General features: G+C 44.3%; 1 protein-coding gene across 2 annotated transcripts in view; it reads left to right on the plus strand.

The window, feature by feature from the left end:
* The first annotated feature begins 1,130 nt into the window (after positions 1-1,130).
* Positions 1,131-13,890, plus strand: part of RNF220 (ring finger protein 220) — a 49,327-nt gene continuing 36,567 nt past the window's right edge. Inside the window, exons 1-2 of one of the 2 annotated variants that reach the window (XM_009581503.1) lie at positions 1,131-1,247; positions 2,241-2,373. In XM_009581503.1, coding sequence (XP_009579798.1) covers positions 1,140-1,247; positions 2,241-2,373 — 241 coding nt within the window. In that variant the 5' untranslated portion in view covers positions 1,131-1,139. The remainder of the gene's footprint in view (positions 1,248-2,240; positions 2,374-13,890) is intronic. The other variant, XM_009581504.1, reaches the window with a different exon arrangement.

The following is a 13,890-nucleotide window of genomic DNA, read 5'->3' on the forward strand; positions in this document are numbered from 1 at the left end:
GCTTTCGGACCATGCTGCAGTGCTCACGATGTCAGTAACGATTTCTGGCTAACGCAGCTTTTTGGTGGTGTCATCTCTCATTATCACATGGGCTTTCCTTGGGCTTTTCCTTGTCTCTTGTTCAGAATTTTGACCTTCCTTATTAAACAGCAACTTTCCTGCAGCCAGTGATTGAGTTATTCAGTAATACCTGCCTAAAGCCATCATAATAAAGGACAGAAGTTCTTTTTAATGCAAATTATTTGGTTCCAGATGCTTTGATCACATTAAACGATGGCTCAAATTAACCAGAGATTGGATTAAGCAACAGGCTACCTTGGCTGCTTTTTCTAATGATTGTGATTCCTAACATGTTTGTTTCCCAGAGCGTGCCCTCAAGAAGGCAGTGTAGCCCCCAGTTTTTCTCTACTGAAAATAGTAAAATAAAAATAACAGAGAGAGCTAGAAGCTGTCTAGCATAGGTGCTGCATTTTTCACAGCAAAGATCTTTCCTCTCCATAAATGTTACCTGCTGCTAAGATGCTGCTCTGACTTGTTCGTGATGTTCTGGGAGGGAATTATTCAGAGTGTACAGGAGACTCTGTGGTCCTGGAAGTGACTGTTATGTACCTTGTCCAAGGCTTTTCAGGTGCTACATCATCCTTCTACGGTCTGAGCAAGTTCCTGTATAGGAAATAGAGGTGTTAGTGGATGGGTCTCAGACTTAGAAGGCAAAATCCAGAACAGGATTCAGTGGCTTGATCACTCAACTTTGAAAACAATTTAGGCTCCCAAGAGAAAGTATTTAACCATTTGAATAACTTACCTGGGGATGTGCGGCAGATATTCCATCTCCTAGTTATTAAATCGCGAGCAGCTGCCTTTGTGAAGTCAGGCTGTACTCAGCCACAGGTTACAGTCTTAATCTGGAAAGTGCTAAGTAACAGTCTCTGTACTTTTTATGGAGATCAGAATAGGGAGTTGCAATGGGATTTTCTGGTGTGAAATCTTACTATTTCTGCCAAGGGTTTTTTATTTGGAGCTGAGCAAATAGAGAGAAGAGTGGATCTGCAAACTTGACATGTCTTCCTTTTTTTGTGTGTTTTTTTTGTTTGTTTGTTTTCTTTCCCTGGTTTCTCCATGCAGCTCGGATTGGAAAAATGAAACGGAGGAAGCAAGACGAAGGGCAGGTATGTCCCCTCTGCAGCCGACCTCTGTCAGGATCCGAGGAGGAGATGAGTAGGCATGTGGAACAATGCCTTGCAAAGGTAGAGGCGCAGCAGAATCACCAGCTGCCATTCCCTTCTCCCTACTCCCAGCTTTGTCTGCAGTTGACCTAACATGGGGCAAAAACTAACATTGCTGAGCTTGCAGGCAATGCTAACTATGTCTCCTTAAGATCTGTAGTCACTTCTCTTTGTCTTGGAAGATGGATTCTTCTGGATTTTTCTCCCGTGTTGCATTAGTAACTTTATGCACCCTTTCACTGTTACTGAAATATAAGTTGTAGACTGTAAAGGTAGAGCTATTGAAGTTTATGAAGCCTTTTGTAGGACTTCATGCTTTCTGTGTAGCACAGCAAGAAGAGTTCTTTCTGATCTCTACCTTTGACAACATTAGAATTATTTTTTGTTGGGTTCTTTTGTAACAGACTGCCATTTGTGAATGTTGCATGACCATCTTCTCCAGGAAGTGCATTTGAGCAGAACCATTCTCTCACTGTTCATCCCAAAGACAGCAAGGAAGAAGGAGGAGCAAGCCCTAGGGGAGGGAGAGAGTTGTGTCGTAGGGCTTTCTGTGCTAGTTTTTCATGAAAGCCCACAATAGAGATGCTAACAAATTCATTCTTGTTGCCTCAAGAGGTGCATGGTGTAAAGAGAGGTGTCTTTTGATCACTGTGCCCCAAAAAATACGCTCTAGGAGAACATTCTACATGATAGGGGAATTGCATGCAAGGTAGGGGGATGCATGTTGAAATGCCCGCCAGCATTGTTTCAGGAACCAGAGCTTAAATTTCCATGTGTAAACATGATGAACCTTGCAACTTATTTTGATCTTAAGGTTGTCAAGTTCTTCCAGCACCCATTTACTTCTAGATTTAGATCACTGGGAATGGGGGTGGGAGTAGATGCTGCTGTCCGCTCTATACTTAGCTGTCCTGGGAACAGTCCAGCTTTTCTTCTCCATCCCACCCTGAGTTATTAACCCCAAAGAGTTATTTCATGCATCTCAACGCGCTGCCCCTGCTTTACCCTGTGCAGAGAGAAGGTTCATGCATGACTGAGGATGACTCTGTGGACATCGAGAATGAGAACGGCAACCGCTTTGAAGAGTACGAATGGTGCGGGCAGAAGAGGATACGGGCTACTACTCTCCTAGAGGGAGGATTTCGAGGTGCGCCAGTGTTTTGGGGGCCCTTGTAAATCATTCTGTTGTGGAAGTTGATCATTGTCTATCTTTCAAGGGAGGGACCTAGAGATTTGCTTTTCACAAAGGGCGGGACCTTCAGCCTTTGCCAGAATGTAAAGTGATTTCAGCTTTCTGCCTCTCTTGAATGATGAGAGTCAAAATTTGTGCAAATTTTGAACAAAAGCGTGGCGTTATTTCTTGCTCAAGAAATGTGGCTGAAGAGGGAATGAGTAGGAATGGGTAGAATGGGAAGATCATTTGGGGAAAATAGCTTTTTATGCTACACATAGTAAGAAATACGTGGAAATATGTGAAGAGAGGGAAATAGAAATGAAATTGTAAAAATTCCCAGCCTGGAGTGACGAAAGCTGGTGTATCGGCCTCTGGTGATGTATTGAAGGTGACAGCTAAGTCGCTTTAGCACCTGCATAAAATATTAAAGGGCCGGTTGTGCATTTATCACTCCATCCCTTTTAAGGTTGATAAATGAGAATCCAGGAACCTGCTCTGCACCTCCAGCACAGCAAGCCCTTAGGGCTCCCAGACAAACACATTTTATTTTTCCTCCTTCTTTTGCTCCTTCCCCAGTGACGGGGAAATCAGTTACTGAGAAGAGAGTGAGTTATGGCAAAATTTGACCTCTCGTGAGCTTTATTGGTGAATGTAATTTTAGCTAGAAACCTGGCCCCTTTCTTACACTCAGCCCTTTGGCCTCGAAGAGGAGGATTTACTAAACTGTTCGTTGGCGTGAACCTCTGGCACTAAGGAGAGTCTCTTGCAAGCAATCCACGTAGTGCATGCCTAATGAGAAGAGGAATGCTGGCTCCCTGCGTTCAATAAAGAGGATGGGATGTGATCTCTTCCTGTATCAGCTTGGATTTTAATTTAAAATATCTCAAGGGGAAACGCTACTACATAAGGGAGTTGGACTTAAAAGCCGGCCGTGTGCTCACTGACAACCTAACGCTCCTGATCTGCTCTTACCTTCCTCTGAAATTAAATTGTAGCTGGGTTGTAGCAGAGCAGATGATGAGGAGCACAGAGGTGAAGGAGCAGCTTCTTTTGGTTTTAAAGGCTACCCAGTAAAGCTCACACTGTCGCTTCCTGTGTCTGTAGCCTTACCTGCCTTAACTTTTTTCGTGCCTGCATGGAGAGTTGAGTTTGTACATGATTCCAGGTAGAGGTCTGATGAGACCATGCAGGGCCTTAGACTATGTTAATGTAGTATAGTTACTACAATCCGTAGTGGGGAAGCATGGGATGTCTGTGTGCCTCTGTTGTTGTCACTGCTAGTCCTGATTAGAAAAAGCTACTCGGTTCATTTCTGCCCTTTTTTGTGCATGCGTAGTTTCTTCCTTCACCCCCACCGAACACCTGAGTTTGAGGAGAGCACAATCTTGTGGTTCCTTAGGTGTGGACATTATGCTGTCTTCACCTGGTTAACATTCCCAGTTGGTTTTGAGCTAACTCACTGAAGTGTGATCTGAACCTTTCATACTGCTTGAGTCATGTGGAGACCCTCTTTTGAATGAGGCTTCAGGTGGATGAAATGTGTGTAACTGATGTGATTGGGCTGTGTAAATGCAAAGTACTTGCTCCTTGTTGCATTTTCTTCTTTATTTTAAGGAATTCTCAAATGTGTTAGCTTGCGTTATATAGATCAACAGCTTTCCTCCACCAGAGGTTAGACAGATTCTAGCAACAGTCAGGGCTGTAACCCCTGCTAGATGGCTGCACGCACATGGACAGGTACTTCTGTATTTCATACTTAGAAATAGCGTTGCTTCCATCAGGAAGTATGGGGTCTGTCTCTTCTTCCCTTTTTGAGACCTTCATGACACCTTCAAGAGTGTTTAGTTACATGAACAGATCCAGTAAAGGATCAGAAGACTAGGAGAAGAGTAGAGCACAACCAGATGCAGTTCTAAAACTCTCCGTAATCATCCTGATGGGAAGGCTTTTGGATTAGACTTCTTCCCTTTGTCTTGCTGCATGAAAGGTGTCTGTAGATCAGCTCACAAGCACAGGAATCTCCCTGTAGCATTTGTAGTGAGGAGCATCCTCTCTGTGCAGCTTTTAGAGGCAAAGCCACTGCTGAAGAAATGACTCCACCTGAGCAGCTGGCAGGTCCCTAGGGCATGCGTTTCTCCCTGCCCTTCCTCCTCTGGAGCACACCTCTGCTGGCAGCTGGATTCAACAGGTCCTCTAGAGAGGTGTCCTCTTCCCTAAACAGGGGAGCTTTTTGCCACCAACTTTCCACCTAGTATTTTGGGATGACCAGATAATATCTGCAGGGTACCTACCTATTCTGCGCAAGAAGTTTCTGTAAAATTTGGGAAGCCAAAGCAAAGCTGGAATGATCTCCTGTAGCTGGCTGATTGTATTTCTTTTTAAGCAAGTTATACTTTTTCATGCTCCCTTTTATGGTTCTCGTATTGTCTCTGGCTGCTGGCATTCAGAGGTCTCCATCAGTCAGGCCTGCTTTGTGCACTCTCAGGTAACCTTAAGGTGACTTGTCTTTTTCCTTTCTCTGCCAGTGTTGGCTCTTGCCTTGTTTTAGGGACAGAATTCTTAATTTACAGCCCTGAAGCACAGCACAACATTTTGGAGATGCTTTCTAATGCTTAAAACTGCTTTTTGTGGAGTTAGCAAGGCCCTCGTTAACCCCCGTCACCTGAGGCTTTGTGTTTGGCTCTGTTCCCTTTGCTGAGATGTAGCAGCGATGTGGAAATCGAAGGCCTTTTATAATGCCAGACAGCCTTTGCCAGGCTACAGGGATGTCACCAGTGTCTAAAGAGATGACACGGGGAAATACATAAAACCAGAGGGGAAAGTAGGTGTCCATGTGTCTCATTAATTTTGGTTTTAATGGTGTGTTGCTTTGAGGAGATGTCACAGCTGGGCAAAGAGGGAGTGGGACACTGTGGCCAGCGTGTATTGCATGAGTCAGTCAGACCATTGGGCAGCATGACAGAAGTGACTCAAACTTACCACAGGTCCTGGCTGCTTCTTTTTATCATTTTTGGTTAACGAATAAAACTCATATCACTCTCAAGGTGAGGAAAACTCTTTGCTTATTATATGAAAGATCCTGCCAGGTTCTCAGGTGGGGGAAGGTTGGGAGATCCTGGGGTTTTTCTTCTTGAAAACAGAAAGGTCAGGGAAATGAACAGCCCTGCTCAGGTTTTCTGGAAGGTGGTCTAATATTAGGGAGCAATCACAGGCTGAAACTCTCACTTGTGTCGTTCCTAGGATGAAGCTTTCTTGCTTCCAAAGGGGTTGCAGGGAAAACTTGCTCCTCTCACCTGAGGGGCTGTCTTAGAAGGTGGAAATTCTTTGTCTTCTGTGTTGGTGTTGCAGCTGCAAATCCCCAGTCGGGTCTAGTGCAGCAGAGCCAAAGCACACCTCCTTGCCTGCCACAGCTTGGCATACTTGAGGCAGCAGGTGGAAAGAACAGGAGATGGCAGCAAGTAGGAATATGATGTAACTGAGAAGTGCTGGGATCAGTGTGTTGTCTCTTAAGCTGTTGGGTTTGGTGAAGGCATTCAGTCAGGAAATATTTTGTACTTCTAGCTGTCCTCCTGGCTTCTTAAAGCATCATTTGCTGTTGCTTAATTTGCTTACCCAAAACTGGAGGATGTAACTTAAGATTATTGGCAATTATATAGGATTTGGAACCACTTTGTTTCAGCAGAGGTCCTGCTTGAAGGAGGGGTTTGTAGCAGGAGAGTTCTTGCTTCTGTTTGGGATGGGTACAGAAGGCTACAGCATGAAATACCAAGCGCTGTTTAAATCAAGCTGATGCTTCAAAGTGAAAAGCTATACAGATGTAATAATTAAATATTTCCCTATCTTTGAACAGTGTCGCAAGACTAAAATTTCTCTTGAAATACCTGAACATTCAGTAACCACCTATCCCCATGTCTCTGGATCATCCCTCTCCGAAGCTCTTTGTTGCAGGGGATTATTTCATGCCATCTTTGTCTAATGAGTTTCTGTGTTTAGGAAGCCAACCCGGCTTCGCAAGTGAAAGCATCAAGTGGCTCCCTCTCTGATGTTTTTTTTTTAATGCTCAACGTATTTGTAGCAATTCTTCTGTTCCCTCTCCAGAATGGATGCACATTACCCTCAGTGTTTACACTGTAAGGTTATCCCTTTAAAGAATTCCTGAGGGAAGTTCAAAAGGGTTTTTTTTCTTTGAAAGATTCAGTGTCTCTTTTTGTGTGTATGTCTCTTACTTGAAAGAAGGAAAAGGGAGGGGGGAAGTGGAAAAAAAAGTGCTTTATCTGAAAAGAATCGCATCAGCTTCGCACTGATAGAAGCCGCTGTCATCTCCTAAACGGCTTAGCACAGTCAAAAGGCAAGAGGACTTAAAACAGTGTCTTACACAGGGATCGATGGGTGGAACACATAACTTGTAGCTGAAAAAAAAAACAGCAGCACGGGGGAGAGAGAACGGTAATGATTGCATTGAGGGAAGCTTGAGGGAGGCTTGTTCTTTTTAACAGAGCTTCAAAGGTGTCTGGACCGGTGCCTGAGCAAAGTGTCCTGTGAAGTCGCTGCCTCTGTAGGTCTAGGGAAGGAGGGGGGGATGCTTGCACCCTTCTGTTTCTTAGCAGATGGGACAAAGATTAGTAAATGCCAAGTTAGCAGCTCCCTTCTGCTGCTTCACCTTTGAGGAGAGGTTTTTGTCACTTGGTCTCTCGCCATCCGTTCCGGGAAGGCTGCTTGTCCAGGAGAGGGGAAGGAGGCGAGCAGCGGATGGGGCGGTTGGGGAGATCGGGTGGGGGACGGGATGTCAGTTTATCGATCGCACCTCAGTCAGGAGAGCTGCAGGCGCAGTGCTCTGAGCACGAGCGGCAGCGTGCTTAATGTGATTGAAAGGCAGTTAAAATGGCGGTGACCTTTTCAGGGGGAATTAGATTGCCTGCCAAGAGTGGTTAGAGGGAGTGATAACGCCAGCTTGAGGAAGCTGTCCAGTCTGCTTCAAAGGGAGAGAGACAGAGACAGGGAAAGTAAGCTAGCAGCAAGTACCATTTAAAGCACGAATCGCGCGGTTTGATAGAACAGAGATTGCTGTCCTCTTTAGATATGAAAGAATTGAAGAATTGTAGCTAAGTTCTTTCCACCCGCCCCGTCCTCCTCTTCTCCCGTCCAGCTCCCCCACCAAAAAGCCGCCTTCTGGGCACAGTAGCAAGCTAGTCACCACTGCTTTTCTGGGTTTCTTTTCCTTCAGCAGATCAGTTGCATCAAAAATAACACAGAAGAGAGAAAGACTTTGAAAATGTTAAAATGGTAAGCAGGGCATTTTCAGGGAAGGATACTTTCTAAGAAAGATCAACATGATAAGGATCTGTCTGATAGATTAAGATACCTTGAAGAAGGAGAAACACACAGGGATTACTTAACTCTGAAGTTTCTCTTTATTTCTCCATGCTGCCCTCCTCCCAAGTTAGGAAAGGGCTCGCATCTGTTCATTAATGTCTTATCAAGGGAAAAGAACAGCACAACTTAGCGGAAGCATAGAGGGACTTGGTAAAGCCTTATAAGCTGTAACAAACTACAGTTATCCTTGGGTGCCCATTTGCATTGGATCTCATGTCATGTACAGTTAGGGCAGCTGCCTGGAAACTGGGACTGTATTAAAATGTCTAAAAGTTTCCAGCAGATAGCTGCAGTCCCACTGTCAGCTTTCTGTCTCTGCAGAATCAAGATGTGCTTCAGTTTGAGCAGCAAATGTTGTAGGCCAGCCTTCGTCCAGCATGGGTTAGTGGTCCAAGAAAGAGCATTGGGGTGATAGCTATATGCTCTTCTAATTTGTTCTGCTTCTAAATACATGCGACATTAGAAGCATGCTCTTAAGTGTGAGGTCCTGTCCTCAAAATCTAAGTAGATGCTTTTCAGTTTTCCTGCCTCAGCAGCAGGTGTTCGTGAACACAGTGACTTCACTTGTGTCTGGTAACTGCCTGGCAGAAAGCTCCAAATAGAGGAGGAAAACTCGGTTGCGCTTCTCAGTGCAATTTCATGAACATCAAACTCTACAACAATACTCTGCAAAATCTGTGTTTGACACATTTCTGGAAACTGAAGCATGGAGAAGCATCTTCTCTAATGTTATAAAGATAGTAGCAAAGCTGGCAACAGAGCTTACACGTCTTGCTCTAGAATCTCACCTAGCAGCCAGCTGTGCCCTCTTTTTCAGAAAAAATATAATGAGGCATGCAGGAAAGCTTCAGGAGGCAAGGAGGTTTTCCATTTTTCCATGCCGGGAGGTTCAGGCTGCATTTAAGATCGTACTATAAGAGGATGTAAACTGATATACTCAAATCCAGCAAAAGAATTTGAGCTGAACGGTAAAAGTGTGACTTCTCCAAAGAGACTGTGTGGGAAACAGAAGATGTCACTGGCATGTTTAGGCCTTTTGGTAGAATGGTCTAGTAACTAGAATAATTTTCCCCATTTCTGTGTAGATGAGTCAGAATTCATTCATTTTACCCTGGCAGGCTAAAGCAAACTTCAGCGTGGATGCAAGAGCAGTCTGTAGTAAGAGTATAGGGAATCTTTGCCATAATGAAATTCTTAATCTTCCTCCCACTTAGCAAGAGCTCAGTTCAGTGCCTTTCTCTGTCACATTTCCAGTGTCAACGTCCTTCGTTGCTTAGTCTCTAAGGTGAATGCATCTATACACCTGAACATCCTTCCCAGCCTCTCAGTATTTTAGCCTTCCTATATTTGGTTTTCTATCTTCTACCTGCCGTAAGCTTCCAAGTGGGCAAGATGTATAAATTTCATGTTTCTCAAGTGCTTGTTCTAAGCTTTTTCCCCGCTTTAGAGGGCTGCTCAGTCCCAGAGCACTCGTATGCCTTACCTCAGCCCTTGTTTAAAATGGTGGTAATCCTAGTAATCCCCCTGTTGCTGAAGGACAGTACTTTGTACTTGTCTGATGGAGTAGCCCAAGCACTCCTTAATGTTTGCACCTCTCTCCTTTGAGAGCAAGTACTTGTCCATAAGGTAATAGTTGACCTAAAAATGCTAAGATATGTTTACATAGTGTTACATACAGTAATCAGATGGGCTCTACGTGGCCATTTCTCCATAGTTTGTATTCACATATAGAATTTAAGAGATTCTGTGGCTAATAAATGTCTCTTGGGCATTGTACTGAATATTAATATCAGAAGTTGACTTTAGTGAGCAGGACAAACAGATGAGAATAGTACATGATTTTAAAAGAAAAAAAAATCTGAATTTCTGCCTTACCTACAAAAGCCATCATGATCCACCATGTAATTGATGCTCGATATCACATGTGTTCAAAGTTCACATAATGCTTCAGGGAACAGTGTTTTCTTCATTTTGGACCACGAAGTAATCAATGGGACTCAGCAAAGTAAAAGTCACATTAATTGAAAAAAAGAAATTGCTGTTTATAGCTGTTAAAAGTCATGATTGTTGATAGTACATTTTTGTTAACTTGAACACACGCAAAAATGTAAGAACCTAATTTTTATGCTCAAACTGCCAGAACGCATTAGCTAAAAGGAGCACAATCAACTAAACCTTGCTGTTTGATTTACGTAATGCTGACAGCCACTCTAACCAGGAAAAGATTTTCTGTGGGAAGAAGGGGAATTCTCTCCATTTGACAGTATTATGTATCGTACTTGGAGGAGGAGAAAGGATGTCTGTCACCCAGCAACAGAGGAAGAAGGAAAAAAATTAATTAAAAAGAAAACAGAAAATGCAGTTGTAACACCGTGAAAATTGGCAGGGGGAGTAAGGGAGCAGGTAGAGCACCTGAAACTACTCAATTTTTTGAAATTGACTGGGTTTCAAGTTGACAGCATCTCTTTAAACTTCAATTTTCCTAGATCTCAGACATGCAGCATAAGATCTTCCAGTCCCATCTGCTGCACTTGCTTAGCTGCTCTCTGCAATCCATTTTTCTAGTGGTCTGTCTGCTTTGGTTTTGAAAGTCCCAGGCTTTTAGACAGTCATTTGATAATTTTTTTTTTTTTTTCCAAGTGTCTGCAGTTTTGCTAGAACTGCAACCTACTTCTTGGACACTCAGGTCAAACTTCAGCTTTAAACAGCCAATAGTTGATGGACATGATTTTAATAGCATTTTAGAATACAGTTGTTAAGTCAGGGGCAGTGAGATTTTTCTAAAAGAAGAAGGGAGCACAGGTCTCAATGGCTCTAAACAGCTCCTGTCTCCGCATGTCGTCTCTTACACTCAGCGGTGAAACGCATTATCGAGTAGTGCCCGGAAAGTGGCTAACTGCGTTTGACACACGCCAACTCCCTGCCTCCACACTGGATAATTGCATTGTCAACTGTTCAGCAAAGTGGCAGGTGACACTGCAGCCGGATTGATTGTCCTAGTATGGAGGCTCCCAAGACTGTCAGCCACCCAATCGATAGAGTTTACACAAGACACTGTGACTGCATCTGTAACTAATTTCAGTTTGAACCTTGCAAGATGCGTCTGTCCCTGTTTCCTGGCCTCTTTTCTCCTTTGCTTGCATCTTCTCCCCGGACAAGGAAGTTGCTTTGCCACTGAAAGCAGGGCTTTATTTCTTGTTTTGGAGCTGGAAGTGAAGAAATCAATGGTGTGTTTTGTGGTTTCAGAGTTGAGGGCATTACAGCACATGGCTAACTAGCAGCTCCAGTTTTGCAATCAATAGGCTGATCAATTGATTAAATTAGCACTGATTTTTCTTTCTTCTTTCCAGCCTAGAAAAGAATTAGTTTGGGGGGGAAGAACATATGGGTTTGGCCTGTGAAATTTAGCCCTTGGTTTTCCAGTCCTTGGCTATCTTTCCCCTACAAATACAATCTCTGTGCTCATCATTATTTAAAGCAATGGCAGTGGCCCGCTGTAAGCCAGGGTGTCACTTTCAGCTGTTCACCAGCCTTGCTGCTTCATGCTCGGCTGCCTTAGAAAAGTCATCCTCCAAGCTCTGCTGTGCTGCTTTATTATTGGCAAAGTTGCGACATTCCTGTGATCCCTGTCAGTGGTGCTTATTGATCCAGTGATGTGAATCTGCTTAGTGATTCAAGATTACTTTAATTCTCCCTCTTCCTTTTTTGTTTGTTTCCACCCTCTCCCCAGGGGAACAAAAGCTTTCAGATCCACCTTTCCCTGACTGTGGAAAACGAGCCGTAGCTGCAAAGACCGTGGTTGTTGCTGCTGCTTTTGTACTTCAGCTCTGGGTTTTGAAGAGCAGCCTTTGAGATAGACAGGAGACTGTTCTCACCTTAGTGCATCACGCCAGCATGAGGCTGTAGGAGGCAGCCATGCGTGAGTGGCCACACCAGATCAGACCTTTGGTCCGAGTGTGTTTTCCCCTCTGCAGCCACGATCCGGACCTGATGGGTTACGGAGAGGTGTAAAAGAAATCTCCGGCATACTCCTCAGCCCTGCAAGGGGTGGGGAAGCCTCTTCCCCGAGCCTTGCAGCAGCTGGCTCTTATGCTGTACAGCGGAGCTTGCCTGCCCTTTGTTCAGCACGCTGCTGCGAAATGATGTTAATGGTCATAAAATTATATGGCCCTTTCTTTAAAGGCAGCTGTTCTTCTGATCTGTTAGCAAAGATCACTGTAAGCCTCCAAGACACTGGTAAGCAGTCAGGTCTCTGGCAGCCTATTTGTGCCTCTGTGGGAGCTAATAGACGACATCAGATAGATGCATCTGCTATTTCAGGTGTACACTGTAACGACACAGTTGGGTGTCAGTTTTCCAGGTAAATCACTGTTTTGCTTGTAATGGATCTGGCTCCAGAGAAATGAAACCCTCGTCCTGCAAGCAGCTTTTCACGGCCTCTGAATGTCATTTTTCCTGCAACAGGCTGGGAAAGTCACCAAAAGAACTATTCTGTGTCTGTTTGTGCTAGGAAAAAACGGGGAACAATTTCACTGTCCAAAAATATGGCTGGGGAAGTGTTTCAGATCTGCAGAAAGACTGCTGTTCAGGATGGCCTCATCTCTGCCTTCCTCTTGTTTTCAAGAATCTCTTATGGTTTTCTCTTTCTTCCCAAATGCCTTTTAAAATAAAACAGTATCCGAGCCACCTTGTCCTCTTAGTACTAGTTTGGGATACTTCAGCAGCTGATGAAATAAACCCAGTTTAGAGCCGTTCTCGGGAAGTGTGTGTGAGGCCTGGCCGTGTGTCTGCATAAACTACTTTTATTGCCTTCATTGTTTTTACTCTCACAGAAGCCAACGAGTGACATTTCGTTAAGAAAATAGAGTGAACGTGCTGGAAAGGGAGGTTGTGTAGAAGGGGGTTACTGCAAGGAGTGTAATTAGTAAAGGCTACAGTTCTGGAGATTTATGGGAGGCTTTTTTTTCTTCTTTCCTGAACACGTGTAAATTACCTGCAAGCAGAATGAATGCCTCTTCCCAGCCAAAACAGGCCCCAGTAGAGCTGCACGTCCCTGAGATGGATTTGGATTTCGACCCACTTACAGAATTTACACAAAATTCTGGATTTCTAGAATATTTCCAGTATAGATTTGACCCCCCCATTCCTTGGGTGGGGCAAACAGGAGAAACACTAGTTAAACAGATGAGTTTGATCCTCTGTGTGAGCAGCATCTAGTAGTTGCATTCGTAATGGTGGTGCAAATAATAATACTAGTTGTGTTCCTCAGTCTTTTTTGGAGTGATAATTAAATGTATACAAAACAGCTGGCCCCTAAAACTGACTTATCTGCCCAGATAGGAGTTGAGGAGCAGAGATGGGGTGCAGTAGGTCTCTGCTTTCCTACCTGTGCTGATGAAATTTGGCTGTGGTCGTTTGGGTCTGCACTCGTCTAGTTGTCTTACCTTTGTACTCCTGAGACTGCCACTCTCCGTGTGAGCTGACGCCTGCGCAGGAAACAGCAGTGCTGCCAGCACCTGAAGCAGCATATGTTGTCACTTTGACCATCTGCCACTGAACGTGATGGAGAAAAGGAGGGACTTGAATGTAAGGCCCTTTTATCTGTTCTGTGAATCTGCTTATATATCACGTTAATGACTCTCGATCTTAGCTTGAGCCACCATTCACTTGAGAGATGTTGAGGTGACTGGTCATCGGGAGATTGCACAAAGGAGGTGAGATTTGAGAAGCAATGTAGAGGTCAGAGAGGATGCTTAGGCATAAGGGTCGGCTTAGGAGGAACCAAAGTGCTATGAAAACTTACAGAAAGGGGAAGAAAAGGATTTCTGATGAAATTTATCTCCAGCCATTATTAATAGGCACATGGAAGAATGTGGGAAGTGTTTTCCAGTCTCCTTCAAGCTCAGCTGATTCCTGTAGCCTTCCAGTGCCTGCAGCCTGGCGGCAGCGAAGAGGCATGCGAATTTTTTCTGCTTTTCAGAGCTCTGCATCGGTATTTCAGGAACACTGTTGCTTGTGTAGAGTACCTAAATTTTTCAGAAACTACCTTGAATTGGTGCTCAGGCAGACTGCTCCGAGGCCAGCCCAAGCAAAGCTGTGTACACAGTGCTGGAGGGT

The sequence above is a fragment of the Fulmarus glacialis genome, unplaced genomic scaffold (genome assembly GCF_000690835.1).
Source record: "Fulmarus glacialis isolate BGI_N327 unplaced genomic scaffold, ASM69083v1 scaffold10647, whole genome shotgun sequence".
In the NCBI taxonomy this organism is placed as follows: domain Eukaryota; kingdom Metazoa; phylum Chordata; class Aves; order Procellariiformes; family Procellariidae; genus Fulmarus; species Fulmarus glacialis.